Consider the following 13,767-nt stretch of genomic DNA (forward strand, 5'->3'; position numbering starts at 1 on the left):
ACCTTATATTAGGGACTTGAGCATTGGTAGAGTTTGGTGTCCATTGGGTCCTGGGGCAAGTCTCTCAGATTTAAGGGACAACTGAATTCTGCCCTCTACCCTGGCATCTCCTTTACCTAAGGATCCCATTGCAAATTTAGTAAAATAACATAAGCTTGGCGAATGGCTCAGTGGGTAAGTGGCTCAGTCAGTGCTGGAGTTTGATCCCTGAGACCCACGTAGTGGAGGAGAGAACTGACCCCTGCAGTCTGTCTCCTGACCTCTATGTGCACACATGGTTCAGGTGCAATGACCTCCCCCAATAGTTTTTTAATGTAATTTAAAAAATTTTTTAAAGGAATGATATTCTGTATTTTCCTCTCTCAGGTGAGAGGTTGCCGACTCAGCTGGTTCCTACAGCTCTCTTTTTCCTCAGTGTGCCTTGCACTGTGCTGTCCCTGGGGTGTGGGCCCAGCCTGAGGAGCTTCACTGTGCTGTGTCTGTCTTGTTCCTGGCCATGCCAGGTGCTGTGGAACATGGCTGGACTTGTCAGCTCTTCTCTTCCTTCATCGTGCGGTCTTGAAGCTGCAGTAAACCCATTGAGAAGGGTGGTTTTGGACAAAGGCTTTGGGGTAGTGAGGGGAGAACAAGAAAAGAAGCAAGGAACCCCTTAGTCTAACGCAGGGCTCTTCTCAACCTGCACCGTCCACCCAGGCAGCCACAGTGCTCCTGTTTGCTCTCACATAAAAACCTACCAACTAGCCCATCGGTGGTGGTGCACGCCTTTAGTCCCAGCACTCGGGAGGCAGAGGCAGGTGGATCTCTGTGAGTTCCAGGCCAGCCTGGTCTACAGAGCAAGTTCCAGGACAGCCAGGGCTACACAAAGAAACCTTGTCTCAAAAAAACCCAAAAAATAAAAAACCGACCTGCAAACTAGAAACATCAAGATGGCTCCTCAGATAAAGGCACTTATTCCTATGTAAGCCCGATGACCTGAATTCAATTTCCAGAATCTATTAAAGGCAGAAGAAGAGAAAATTGTCTTTTGACCTCCACATGCGTATTGTGGCATGTGTGGTCACATGCACACATAATGCATGTGCATGTGAGTTTACACACCACAATAATGATAAATAAAGTTTATGTTAAAAATCTATCGTTTACATCAGCTTTTCATGGTGTTATGTTGAGATGCAGTTATCCAATTGTTTCCTTAGGTTGTTCAGTTTCCAGATTAGCCTGGGCTCTGTGAGTTGTTGAAGGTGGCTGTTGTCTCCTCAGTTAGGTGGAGATGGTGTATACAGAAAAAGACCTTGGCACTCTGTCTTGGGGCTGGTATTCTGTGTCAGTTGAATTTCCTTTTCTGCAGACCTTCACAGCATAAAGCTTGTGGCGGCCTCTAAGGAACCATACTGTGTTCCCTCTCATCACTCCTTCTGAAGGAAGTGGTTGTCCCCTAGAGCAGGAACTGGGGGAAGCGCTTGTGTGGGGATGTGCATTCTTATGCATGTGTGTGCCTGTGCATGAGCAAGTGCACATATGCGTTGTGCCTGCGTGGATGAGATTTGGATGTGGAAATGCGGGACCAGAGTGGGGGTCAGGAGGAAGGCTAGATGGGACAGGCATAGTGAGGGCCCATGTTGAAGGGACAGGGTCACTGGGGGCAGGTTATGTGTTTAATCCTAGATTTCCCCGTGATAGCTCCCAGTGTGAAGTTTTCCTTAGTGACTTTTTTATTATAGGGTTGACATGGTGAGTTACAGCAGATCCACTAGGGGTTGTTGAGCAGGCTGAGGTAACTTCCCAGACCGTGTCCTTGGCTGTTGTACTGTCCATTGGAGGGTCTGTCTTAGCAAATGCCGTTGAGGAGGGATTAATGTGTGTTGGCTGTTGGGTCAAGAACATGCATGCTTAGGCTCAGACTGGCCCTCCAGAGAGGAGTTCCAGCTGTGGGAGCTGCCTCTTTCTGGGCTGCAGCTCTTGTTCACTGCGACAGCATGTGTAGAAAACAGCAATTTCTGAAGGTCTGTAGTCAGCAGGTATTAGGTACAGTGTGCATTTCTTTTGACTCTTTTGTTCAGAAGTGGAACCCTGGGGTCTCTCTTGAAGGATCTTCTTAGGTCAGCCTCATTCTCGGGTATCCTCCCTTGGTGACAGGGCTCTTTGGTAATCCGAGTCGCACTCAGCCCTGGCTGAGTGCCGCCAGCCATGCCACTGTCCAGCCGTGGAACTTAGCTGAAGTCTGTCCCTGCCTCCCACTGTGAGTGCTGTGGAACAGAGGGGCCTAGAGCAATCTGACCTTCAGAATGAGACGTGGCTGGTGAGATCGAGGAGAGTCTCCTCAGAAACAGCTGGGCTGCCCATGGCTTGGCTCCTGTCCCTAAGGTTTACTGAGGGATAGCACAGGGTCAGTGGGCACTGGGGGTCTTCCTGGAGATCTTCCTCCTGTCACAATCTGCTAGGTCCAGGTGCTGACGCTGAAGAGCGTGGTGCCAGGCCTTTTTGTCTCTTACCAGATGCTTGACCATGGCCTGCTGGGAAGCACTCTCCCACTCCCACCTCAGTTCCTGTCTATACAGTGGCCCTCCTTCACAGGCTGGCTTGAAGTTTCAGGTGTGCTGGGCCAGAATCCCTACAAAGGTTATTAGTGTTCTTGTCAAAGAGCCCAAGAACTCCTTACACCTTCCACCACTGGAGGACACTGAACAAGGAGGATTGGAATCCCTCACCGAACAGTGCCTCTGAGGCCTCAGAACTGTGAGATGTGCTTTCTGCTGTCTGTGAACCCCATCCAGAGTTCTGCTGTCACCTGGTGATGGGACACCTAGTCCAATGAGAAGAGATGCTGTTCCTCCACCCCCACCAAGTGTAATTAGCCCTCCTTCTCTGAGTGTACAGAGTTTTAAGTTGCATGGGCAGGCCATGAACATGTGCTCTTGGGGTAGCCTCAAGTGTTGCTTGTATCAGTAGATGTCTGAGCTCTGCTTCTCTTGTGGGCAATTTTCTGTTCTGAGCCTCAGGACTCTGGCTGATTCAAACAGCACACTGAGGTAGTGCCCACCCTTGTACAGGGCACAGCCATCTCATGCCATTCCTTACTCTGACTGGATGTTTGAGGACTCTGGCATCGGCCCTTTAGTCTGGTTCCAGTGTGCTTGGAAGGGCTTTAGCCAAGGGGGTCCGACACACTCCTGTAGCTGCTTGTGGATTGGTCTGTTCGTCAGTCAGGTCTGTCCTGTGCTCCCCGACCCAGCCTCTTGACTCTCAGCTCGACGGAGCACTGGGGTCCGCAGGGAAGGAGACTTGTGCTCGTGGCAGTGTTTCAGATGACCTTTTACATTAATTGGGTAAGTCCTCCTAGGAAATGGCCTGAGTTGGCTCTTTTCACAGCCCCCTGAGTCAGGACAGTAGAATGGAGTTTTCTGGGCAGTGTTCTTGGAAGCTGTGCTCGCTCCAGTGGCTGTTTTCGGAGCAGCTGGCCTGCCTGTCATAGCCTGCTGCTCTGAGGAAGCTGCGCTGAGAGCCAGGTCTTTGTGATCCAGAGACACTTCCTTCTCTGGTGTTCTGCTTCAGGGAGCTAGAAAGAAATGCCACTCATTCCGTCTCCTCCCTGGGAGTAGAGATTGGATTCTTCTGAAAATTCCAACACTTGCCTTCAGGTGTTGGGGAAAGCACCTCTCATTTCTGTAATGCTGATATAAATATATAAGACCGTAGTAATTAGTAATGGCTATGTGCTCTGAGAAACTTAGGATGGCTTGTCTTCATATTCTTTGCATGTGCGTGTGCACAGGTGTGTGTGGGTGCAGATACATGTGTGGGTAAGTATGCACTTCTGTGCATTGAGTTAGAGGTCAACTTCAGATGTCATTCCTCAGGAGCTATTTACCTGGTTATTTGAGACAGTCTCTCACCTGGCCTGAAACTCACCTCCTGGCCTAGAAGACTGAGTGGCCAGTAAGCCTCAGGGTCCACCTGGTTCCCATGGTGGGATTATAAGCATGTGCCCCCATGAGAGCCTTTTAACATGGGTTCTAGGGACGGAACTCTGGTCCTCATGTTTGTGGGACCAGCACTGTGTAGACTGAGCATCTCCTCGACCCTGTAGTTAGAGTCTTAGCCATTTACTATGGAGCTTCAACGGCTCAGAAGACTTTGCCCTTCTTATCAAAGTGAGGGGCGCTAGGGCTGCCGTAACAAAGGACCACTGCCCAGGGGAGGATAAGTGTTCAGGATCCATGGTGCCGGGCTGGGCTCTAAGCCCCCTCTCCCTGCCTTTATAAATCCATTCCCTCTGTTCACATCCCTGGTGGCTCTTTGAGCTTACATTTTTTTCTTCTCATCAGGACACTGTTAGGTTGGATTAGGGCCTGCCCATAAGACTTAATTCCAACTGAATCATCAGTTCCAAAGGCCTGATCTTTCAGTGAGGCTCCGTTCTGAGGAGCTGGGGCTAGGACTTCAGGGACATTTGGATTTTGGAAGACAAAACTCATTTCCTGATAGGAGTGAAAGCCAGGTGTTATGGCAGGTTAAATCCTACGGTGTGTCAGATGATAGCTTTGCATATGGCAGGTACATGGCCTGTAACTCTAAATCAGGACACAGGTAAAGGCGAGTCGATTCCAGAATGAAGGTTGCTGTGGACCAAGCTGTACTCAGAGACCCTTCTGTGCAGTGGTTTCCTGTGGAGAATGGCTTGGGGAGTTCTTCCTGATTCTGGGATGACTAGCACATAAACGAACAGGGCGAAAGCACAGCAGACTTGGAATGGCTTCTGCCAGGTCTCTCTTGGGGGAGGGGGGTGGTGTGTGTGTGTGTGTGTGTGTGTGTGTGTGTGTGTGTGTGTGTGTGTGTGTACATGTACGTATGTACTTAGCCACACCCTGGCCCTGCTGGGGAGCTGTCCTTTCCCTTTCCTGTCTAGTACACAAGCCACAGGAAGCACAAAATGCAGGCATATGCTGTTAGTCCGGACCAGGCAGTCAGTCTTCCAGCACCCCGCTAGCCGCTGCTTCCAGGGGCCCAGATACACCATTTCCCTCCCCAGAGATTTGATACTGCAGTGTAATCTTCAGGATCTGTTTTTGGCTCATTATGGCAAAATAAGCAAGTGTGCTGATGGCTCACATCAATTCCCAATCTCCTCTTCAGAATCAATGAAGGCTGTTAGGAGAGTGCTTTCTCGGAAAGAGGACCCTGGGTATGACAGTGGAGTTGTCTGTAGCAAACAGTTCCTTTTTAGTTTGTGTATGCTATGGTCATGCTGTCATTTCAGGAGAGACACATGGACTTTTCAGTTCTGTTAAAGTTAGGATGCAAGCTGAATGTCATGGGGAGCAGCAGTGTGAAGTCAGACATAGGTGTCTTCCCAGGCCAGCCTTAGGCCTCTCCCTGCTCACCTCTAACTTCACCAGGGTCAGGGGCTCACAGATTAAGTACCCAGTCTATGTTGGGGTCATGTGCATTTCCTCCTCTTAGTTGGGGATGCCCCATGGATGCCCTGCATAATCACATGGACTTGGTATGTTTCAGTGCTCTTAGCTCTGAGTGACCGTCCCGGGGCAGAACGGCCTCTTCACTTCTCAGCTTCCTTTGCTTGTGTGGAGTTTTCGGCTCCTTTGTAGTATTAGAAAGCAGTGGCTACAGAGGCCAGGAGGCTGGGCTGAGCTGCTTCCAAGGCAGCTCATTCTCTGTGAGAGCCATAGCTCCTTGTGGAGGCTCTGCCTTATTCAACCTGGCAGGTCAAGTGCTGGCTTCCTGAAACTAGTCACTTACATTTAGGCACAAAAGGGCCTTGCTTTTCTATCCGCTCTACTGAATATAAAGTTGCTTAAGAGTATCAACATTGTAAACTTTCAAGTATATTTCTGCTGTATTTCTCTTAAAATGGCATAACTGGACTTCACTTGTTCCTTGCAGGTGCTGGAGATCAGAATTTGTTTACCTCTATTTATCCGACACTTTCTCAGCAGCTTCCACGAGAACCGATGGAATGGAGAAGGTACGGTGTCTGTTTGGACTCTCCATGTAGTTCAGGTGCTGAATGAGTAAGTCAGACAGTAAGCACCTCTGTTCTGGAGTGCAGCCCAAAGGACAGGGTGGCCTCCTGCCCTGGAGGGCTGGCTCCTTAAGCTTGGTTTGTTTTTGTGTTCCTGGTGCTGGGGTTGGACCCAGGCCTTGACTTTCCCAACCTCATCATGGATTTTGTTTTGTTTTTGTTGTTGTGGTTTTTGTTTTTTGAGATAGAATCTTGTTAAGCACTTCATGCTGGCCTTGAACTTACTGTGTAACCCAGGCTGGCCTCAAACTCGTATTCCTCCTGCCCCCACATAATGAGTAGTGCGCTAGGGTTACAGGCTGAACCACCGCTTCTGGCCTTTGATTTTATTTTTCTTCTTGTGATACTGAGTGCTATACCTGCACCAGGAACTTGCACATTGGATGGGAATTATTGTTGTTCTAGACATTAGATGATAGTTCTTAGAGTTAGAGATCTATTTTGTAGAAATTATGACTGATTTTTTTTCCTGCTTAACCAGTGCCTTAAAAGTGTAGGGTGTTTACAGAGGATACAGTACTCTTAGTGTCTACCTACAGGTAGAAGATGTGGGCTACAGCTGTCTTACCAGAGCCCCTCTCTCTGGCCCCTTTGTCCCCCAGCCTCTTTTTTTTCCTCTCCACATTCTCACTTTGTATTTTCAGCTGGTCTAGAGCTCACTGGGTAGACCAGGCTGGCTTTAGATTTGTGATGATCCTCCTGCCCTTGCCTCCCAGGTGCTGAGGTTACAGGTGTGTCCCCCCACGGTGTTCTCACACTGTTCTGAAGGATGAGAAACTAGAGAAAGGCGTTGCTTGGAAATGAGCATGAAAAATAGAAGAGAAGGCGGAGGCAGGTCGAAGCTCACTGAGTAACTTACTCCTCTGGTTGCCATTGCTCCCACCCATGTCTGGGGGGAGAGGCAGGATCTGGGGGTTGCCTAGTCACTTGCCCAGACAAAAACCATTGGTTGGGAAATTGTCCTGGTAAGCTAGCTATCACTTGTAGAAGATGTGTAGATTTAAACTGGCTAGTCCAGGTGACCTGACTTTTGTCAGAGCATTTGAAGTTTCCAATTGGTGTGCATCTTGGTGCGAGTCTGACTCTTACGGTCTTCTTCCAGACTATGCACTTTGCCCTACTAACACAAAAGATTAGTATGGTCATAGGGACTGTCTTACTCTGGCTCTCTAGTGAGTGTCTAGTATTTTTGTGACTGAGTGTGATGTCTCATTTGGCCACTAATAATATAACAAATACACAGTGCTGGAGAGTGCTCTTTGAGAAAAATTATCCAACATTTGAAAAGTCCTGATGCTATTAAAGAAAGAAAGCAGTTGAGCCGATTGACGTTGGGAGTGGGTGGTTAATCCCTGAAGAAATGGTGTGATCTGTAAAGGATGTCAAAGAAGTGTATTCCTTAACTTTCCAAAAGACACAAGAAGAACTAACTGTGTTCATTAAGCAAAAGAGAAGATTATGGGAAAAAGCAAAATAGAGAAACAACATGGATTTATTTCTTCCCTTTCCTGGAGCCCCAGTCACGATGAGTGTAAAGGACTAACTAGCAAATATTCCCAGGGACAGGGCTTTTAAAGAGCACTGTGGGCTGAAACAGTTATAGGAACAGAAATTGATTTGACTTGTTGTTCTGGAGGCCAGGAATGCTGAGATTGTGGGCTGGTTTCTGAGAAGAGCCCTTGACTGCATAAGTATGGGCCTGTTCCTCAGTGGCAGCTTACTCCATTCCTGAAATGGGGTCATTATACGTGCTACTACAGAGAGGGCTGTCTCAGCATCAGTGAAATATGGACTAAGTCTCCACACAGGAGCTTTGGAGGACTCCTAAGAGCAGCAGCAGAGGAAGAGGGAGACAGCAGGAACGGCAGCAGAATGTGGACGTAGTTGGGGGAGAAGAAAAACAGCTGGAGAAGTTGAGGAAGAATGTTGGACCGACCTGTTTTATCAGAGCAGAGCAGTCTGTGACAGGTGATAAAGTGTAGAACGAACCTTGGAAGGCAAGGGAGAAAGCCAGAGCTAGTAAGGAGGTTGCTAGAGGGGTAGACAAGGAATTCTGGATGCCTCACAGTTCTACCTCCTCTGCACAGTGGCAGTGGCTCCTGGTCACCTCTGTTGATGCCTGGAGGTTCCTCTTGTGCAGAGCTCTAGGGCCTCATGCCCAAGCATGTGAACAAGAACCACCATTGGGGTCCTGTGCTCCTAGGCCTGGAGGCAGCCATGTGGAACCTATTGGATTTGGTCACAAGCCCTACTGGAAGCAGGATATCTCTAGACTGTTAGGAGATGAGAAGCAGTGGCAGCCTCTCTAGGCTAACTGAAGGAGGAATCCCAATGAAGCTTCCGTCTTTGAAAAAGTGCATTTAACTCAGGTGACTTGGAGGATTTTGAGGTGAAAATGAAATCAACAGAATGGAAATAGATCGTAAACTTTGAAGCCAGCAGAACAAAACAATGCAAAAAGGAAATTGAGTTAATCTCACAGAAGACAGACAGTAGAGATCTTGCAAATAGAAAGCCCACAAGTGTGAGTATAAGTATAGTCATGGTTAATGTAGATAGCCTGCATTAGTTAAACACAGAACGTCATGGGAAAGACTCGTGGTACAGAAGCAGCAGGGGCTTCTTACGTGTAGATGAGCTGCAGGTGGTCTATGGGTCTCTGTGGCTGCTTCCTTGGGTTGAAAGGGAGGCTTGTGCCACTCTTTAATTTGAGTTCTGCAAACAAAAATCTGTTCTTTTGCACCAGTAGTTCAGTATGTCACAAAAGCATTAGGACTTTTGAAAGCGTAAATAACTTTCTATACTTTTGACACTTGGGACACGTGTCTTCCTTTTTTAGAGTGAGCCTAGGGTAGGTGTCACTGCCAGAGTGCTGTTCTCACAAGGTCGTGGCAGCCTTGCTCAGGCTGACCCTTGAGCTTATCTGCCTTGTGTTCTTGAACAAATGAAAGGCCCTTTGGAGAGGGGCTTTGACATGAGGGCTGTCGGTAATAGTTCATGCAGGATTTCTGGCCAGTTTTAATTCACAATTAGCGTGGTTTTGAAGTCCTGGATGTGAATGAATTCTGTGTTGTCACAGCACTACTTTCCCATCTGTGTTGTTCAGTTGTTTTCTCAGTGACTTTTAAAAACTCTTTTAGGTCCTATGGCCGAGCTCCAAAGATGATTCACCTGGAATCCAACTTTGTTCAGTTCAAGGAGGAGCTGCTGCCCAAAGAAGGGAACAAAGCCCTGCTCACCTTCCCCTTCCTCCACATCTACTGGACGGAGTGCTGTGTAAGTACTGGCTGGGGCAGAAGCCTGTAGGAGTGGAAGTGTGACCTCGGGATCCAGTGTAGGGAGTGTGCTCTCTTGCTGTTTGTTGTCTTGGGCCTCAGACAGGTGGTGGTGTCCCTGTATTCCTGCTTCACCTAACTGTGGCTTTCCTGGGGACTCCCTGAGTCTAGCACGCTTCTGACTGCGTGGCCCGGTAGCCTTAGGGTTTAATCTTCTTGAACTTGTTTCCCCGTGTTGTCGTGACCCTTTCTTTTCCTCCCCAAGACTTGCTGTGCTTGGTAGGCCCCATTCTGTACTCTGCTTGGCAATGTAGCTTTCACTTGTGTTTTGTAATTGTGTATTCATGAGCTCAAATAGGATTCTCCTGCCCATGAACTAAGGGGAAGTTCTGAGGGTTATTTCTTCCGGCCTAAGTAATAAAATAAGCACTTAGCAGTGTGCGAATACAGAAGTCATTTCCTCTGGGATTTCAGCCTGCACTTGAGGCTACAGCAGTGTTTTGTAACTTGAATAAGACAGGACTCTAGAGGCCTGTGCCTGGTTGTACCCATACTTTGCCCCATGTATTGTTTCTCAGGAAGTCACACGGGATATGGGGGATGAGTGTAAGATGTTGTCTACCAGGCAGGCTCAGTAAAGACTGGGAATTTATGGTTCTTATTGAGGATGGTCATACAAGGCCTCTACCTACCAGAGCTTGAAAAGGAAAGCAGATCTGTTCTTAACCACATATACATAGTATAGACCTGATAGAACTCTGGGAGCCCTCCTGGAGTTCAAACCCCAGATGTAGCCAGAAGCTGCCTTAGAGGTAGGACGGCCATGCCAGACTTACCCTACGAATGTTTCTCTCCATGGCCGTTTATCCATAATGTCAGATTTATTTTTATTTTATCTAGTTTTTGAAGTGCTGGAAATCAAGTCCAGGGCTTTGCATGTGCTAGACAAGTGTGTAACATTGAGATGCATCTCAGCCCAAGTACATTACTTTTTTTTCCCCTGGGCTTTATTACATGTATTTTCTGTGTGTAGGAATCCTGTTGATTTATATTCGTATTAACCTTGGTGACTTCTTTAATTGTATGCATTAGTTTTATTGTTGACTTTCTTGGCCCCTAAGTCCAGATCATGTGATGTGCAGAGAGGGGGGAGGGGAGAGACCCTTCTACTTTTTCAGTTCTAACTGATAGAATTGTTTCTCTGGTTGTTGAGAGGTCATGGCCACCTCTGCCTCATCCTGACCTTCTTTGTGGAATGCCCCTAGCTTTTCTCCATTACTAGGACTGGGGCACATGCTCACATGAAGGAAACAGCATCTACTCCCTTTTTTCTCAAGAGTTGACACTAAGAAATGTAAATTGACTTTCCAAAAGGCCTTTTTAGAATGGTAGAAAAACCCCACAATTTTCTCTGTGCATCTGCAAGTTCATTGAGCTCTAGGCATGGTTCTCCTATCAAAATAGCCCTGTAGTCCTGGTGTAGGTCCCCTTGGCTCAGCCTTGTTTTCTCAGCATGGTGCTGGAGAATACTCATTGGAGTCCTTGTGACTCTGCTCTGTTCACACATGGTTGGTCTGTAGCTTTTGTTTTGTGCTATCTTTATGAGGCTTAAGTACTGATACATTTATGTTTATTTTATGTGTTGAGTGTTTTGCCTGTATGTATGTATGTATGTGTGTATACCACATGCACGCTTGGTGCCCACAGAGGACAGAAGAGGGCATTGGGTGCCTTGGAACTCGAATTAAGGGTGGTTATGAGTTGACAAGATATTTGCTGATACACATTTTCTCTTCTGTATGTCAAGTGTGTAAGCTGTGTTTTCTGAAGATGGTTGTTCCAGTATGCCCTGCTCCACATGCTCTTTTCCGTGTGCCAGGGACTTTTCTTGGCTGAGAGGCCTGGTCCTTATGTCCTCTAGTTCAGCTCGGTGGTTTTTAAAGCAGTCTGTACTGTCTGTTGTCTAGACCCCAGTCACTGTGCTGTGGGAAGCCTTGTGCTCTCAGAAGGCCATGAGGAGGGACCCGGGCCGTTAGAGACCCACCCACTGCATTCTCTCTTCCAACCCGGAAACATGAAGCTGCCTACCTCACCTTCTGCTTGCGGATCTATGAGCACTGTGGCACTAGAAGTTGCTGCCATTGGAGTAGTTCTTACCCAGTGGGAGCTGGGGCTGCAGTTGGAGAGACAGGAAGAAGTAAGGGAGAGAGAGGGGAGAGAAGAGGCATGGGAGTTTTGATTGAAATTGTCATTTAATTCATTATTGAGTGAAGAAAAATTTTAGTAGTGCTAAGTTTTCTTGAATCTAGGACTATGATGTGATTCTGTATTCCTTTGTGCCTTGCTATGGTCTTAGCCTTAGCTTGATAGGAGTTTTGCATCGTCCAACTCTCTCACCCCCACTTACGTTAGTTTAATTTCTGTGGTCATTGTAAATGGCATTCATTTTTCATTAAAATTATCCTAATAAGGAGCTTTTTTTTTTTTTTTTTGCATTTTGGTGTTTTGGTTTTTTGAGACAAGCTTTCCCTGTGCTCGTCTGTGTCATGCTATGTTAACATGCTATGTTAGCCTCAGCCTTGCAGCCCTGCCTTGGCCTCCAGAGTTCTAGGGTTGCAGCTTGTGCTACCACACTTGGCTTTTTATTTATTTATTTCATCGTGTGTGTGTGTGTGTGTGTGTGTGTGTGTGTGTGTGTGTGTGCGCGCGCGCGCGCGCGCGCGTCGTGAATGTTCTATAGCACATACATGCAGGTCAGAGGAAAGCTTTTGGCCATCAATTCTCTATTCCTCTATGTGCATCCTAGGGATCCAGTTGAGGTTGTCAGGGTTGATACAAGTGCCGTTTCCACCTGAGTCTTGTTTATTGTAAGAGGTCGTCTGGAGCAAGGTGACAGAGTGTGGCACTGAGACTTCAGAAGCTTCCTTAGTCTTCGAGGGAGAGCTGTAGCCCAGGGCTCCCAGTCCTGGTCCTGGTCCCTACTTCCTGGGAACCTCATGATACTTGTTACTATTTCAATTTTTAAAAGTCTAGCATGGTTAAAAACAAGGAGACCTGTCCTTCACCTTTCCCAGACAGATTTCTATCTGGTGCTCTTAGTAGCTGCATGTTTAATTGTGTTCATTCCCTCTGACAGGAGGTTTTTTTTTTTTTTTTTTTGGTTTTTCGAGACAGAGTTTCTCTGTGTAGCTTTGGAGCCTGTCCTAGAACTCACTCTGTAGCCCAGGCTAGCCTCGAACTCACAAAGATCTACCTGCCTCTGCCTCCCGAATGCTGGGATTAAAGGCGTGCACCACCACCACCACCACCACCACCTGGCATGGAGGGTTCTTTCAACTCTATTTTCACACTGCAGATCCCTATGTGGTCAGTTCTTTCAGCTCTCATGTGTGAAAAGTCACTGTTTTGGCTTCATTTTTGAAGGATATTTTCACAGCATAGGGAATTGTAGTTTGACAGCTATCTGTCTTTTTCTTTCCAGAGCTGCTGCTGCTTTATTTTATTTTATTTTGTGTGTATGTGTGAGTGTATGTATGTGCATCACCTATATGTAGGAGCTTGCAGAGGTCAGAAGCACAGATCCCCTGAAACTGGAGTTAGAGGTGGTTGTGAGCTGCCATGTGGGTGCTGGGAATCGAACCCAGGTCCTCTACAAGAGCAGTAAGTGCTCTTAACCACTGATCTATCTCTCCAGCTGCTTCCCAGAGTTTCTTGAAGATGCTGATTCCTGGCTTTTGGTTTCCATTGTTTGCCATGAGAAATAGTTCCTCTTGTTTCCATTGCTTTGTGCACAAATCATGGTTTTTCCCTTTGGCTCTTTTAGACACCTTTTCTTGATCATTGGTTTTTTTTTTTTTTTTTTTTTTGGTTTTTCGAGACAGGGTTTCTCTGTGTAGCTTTGCGCCTTTTCCTGGAACTCACTTGGTAGACCAGGCTGGCCTCGAACTCACAGAGATCTACCTGCCTCTGCCTCCCGAGTGCTGGGATTAAAGGCGTGCGCCACCACCGCCCGGCCTTGATCATTGTTTTTAATGGAGTAATTACAATATGTTTTGGGATAGATTTCTTTATATTTGGCTTTATGAACTTATAATTTTTATCAAATTTGGAAGTCATTTCTTCAACTATTATTAAAATGTCTCTCCCTTTCTGTAACGTGGAAATGGAATGTGACGGGGTGGATGGATGCTGCAACCCTGTGGGAATGCACTGGACTCAGCAGGGGCTTTAGGCATTTCTCTGTTCAGCGTGATAACCGCAGCTGCTTGTCTTGGTGGTCACACAGCTTTCTGCTGCATTGTCAGTCAGTCTGCTTGTGTGGTTTTGTTCTAGAACTCATTGCTGTCCTACCTCTAACGTTCCCTGTGTGATTCCGCTTCCTGCAGACATGACTTCAGTCTTCCACTGTCTTCTTAAACATGCATGATGTGTTAGTGAAGGTTTATCTTCTGC

The 13,767-nt window shown here is 47.2% G+C and overlaps 1 protein-coding gene across 1 annotated transcript in view; it reads left to right on the forward strand.

Moving 5' to 3' along the window:
- The window catches only part of Trappc10 (trafficking protein particle complex subunit 10), a 61,009-nt gene that overhangs the window by 9,731 nt on the left and 37,511 nt on the right, over positions 1–13,767 (forward strand). Inside the window, exons 2-3 of the mRNA XM_006989447.4 lie at positions 5,902–5,983; positions 9,181–9,316. Coding sequence (XP_006989509.1) covers positions 5,902–5,983; positions 9,181–9,316 — 218 coding nt within the window. The remainder of the gene's footprint in view (positions 1–5,901; positions 5,984–9,180; positions 9,317–13,767) is intronic.

This window comes from Peromyscus maniculatus, chromosome 21 (assembly GCF_049852395.1).
Source record: "Peromyscus maniculatus bairdii isolate BWxNUB_F1_BW_parent chromosome 21, HU_Pman_BW_mat_3.1, whole genome shotgun sequence".
In the NCBI taxonomy this organism is placed as follows: Eukaryota; Metazoa; Chordata; class Mammalia; order Rodentia; family Cricetidae; genus Peromyscus; species Peromyscus maniculatus.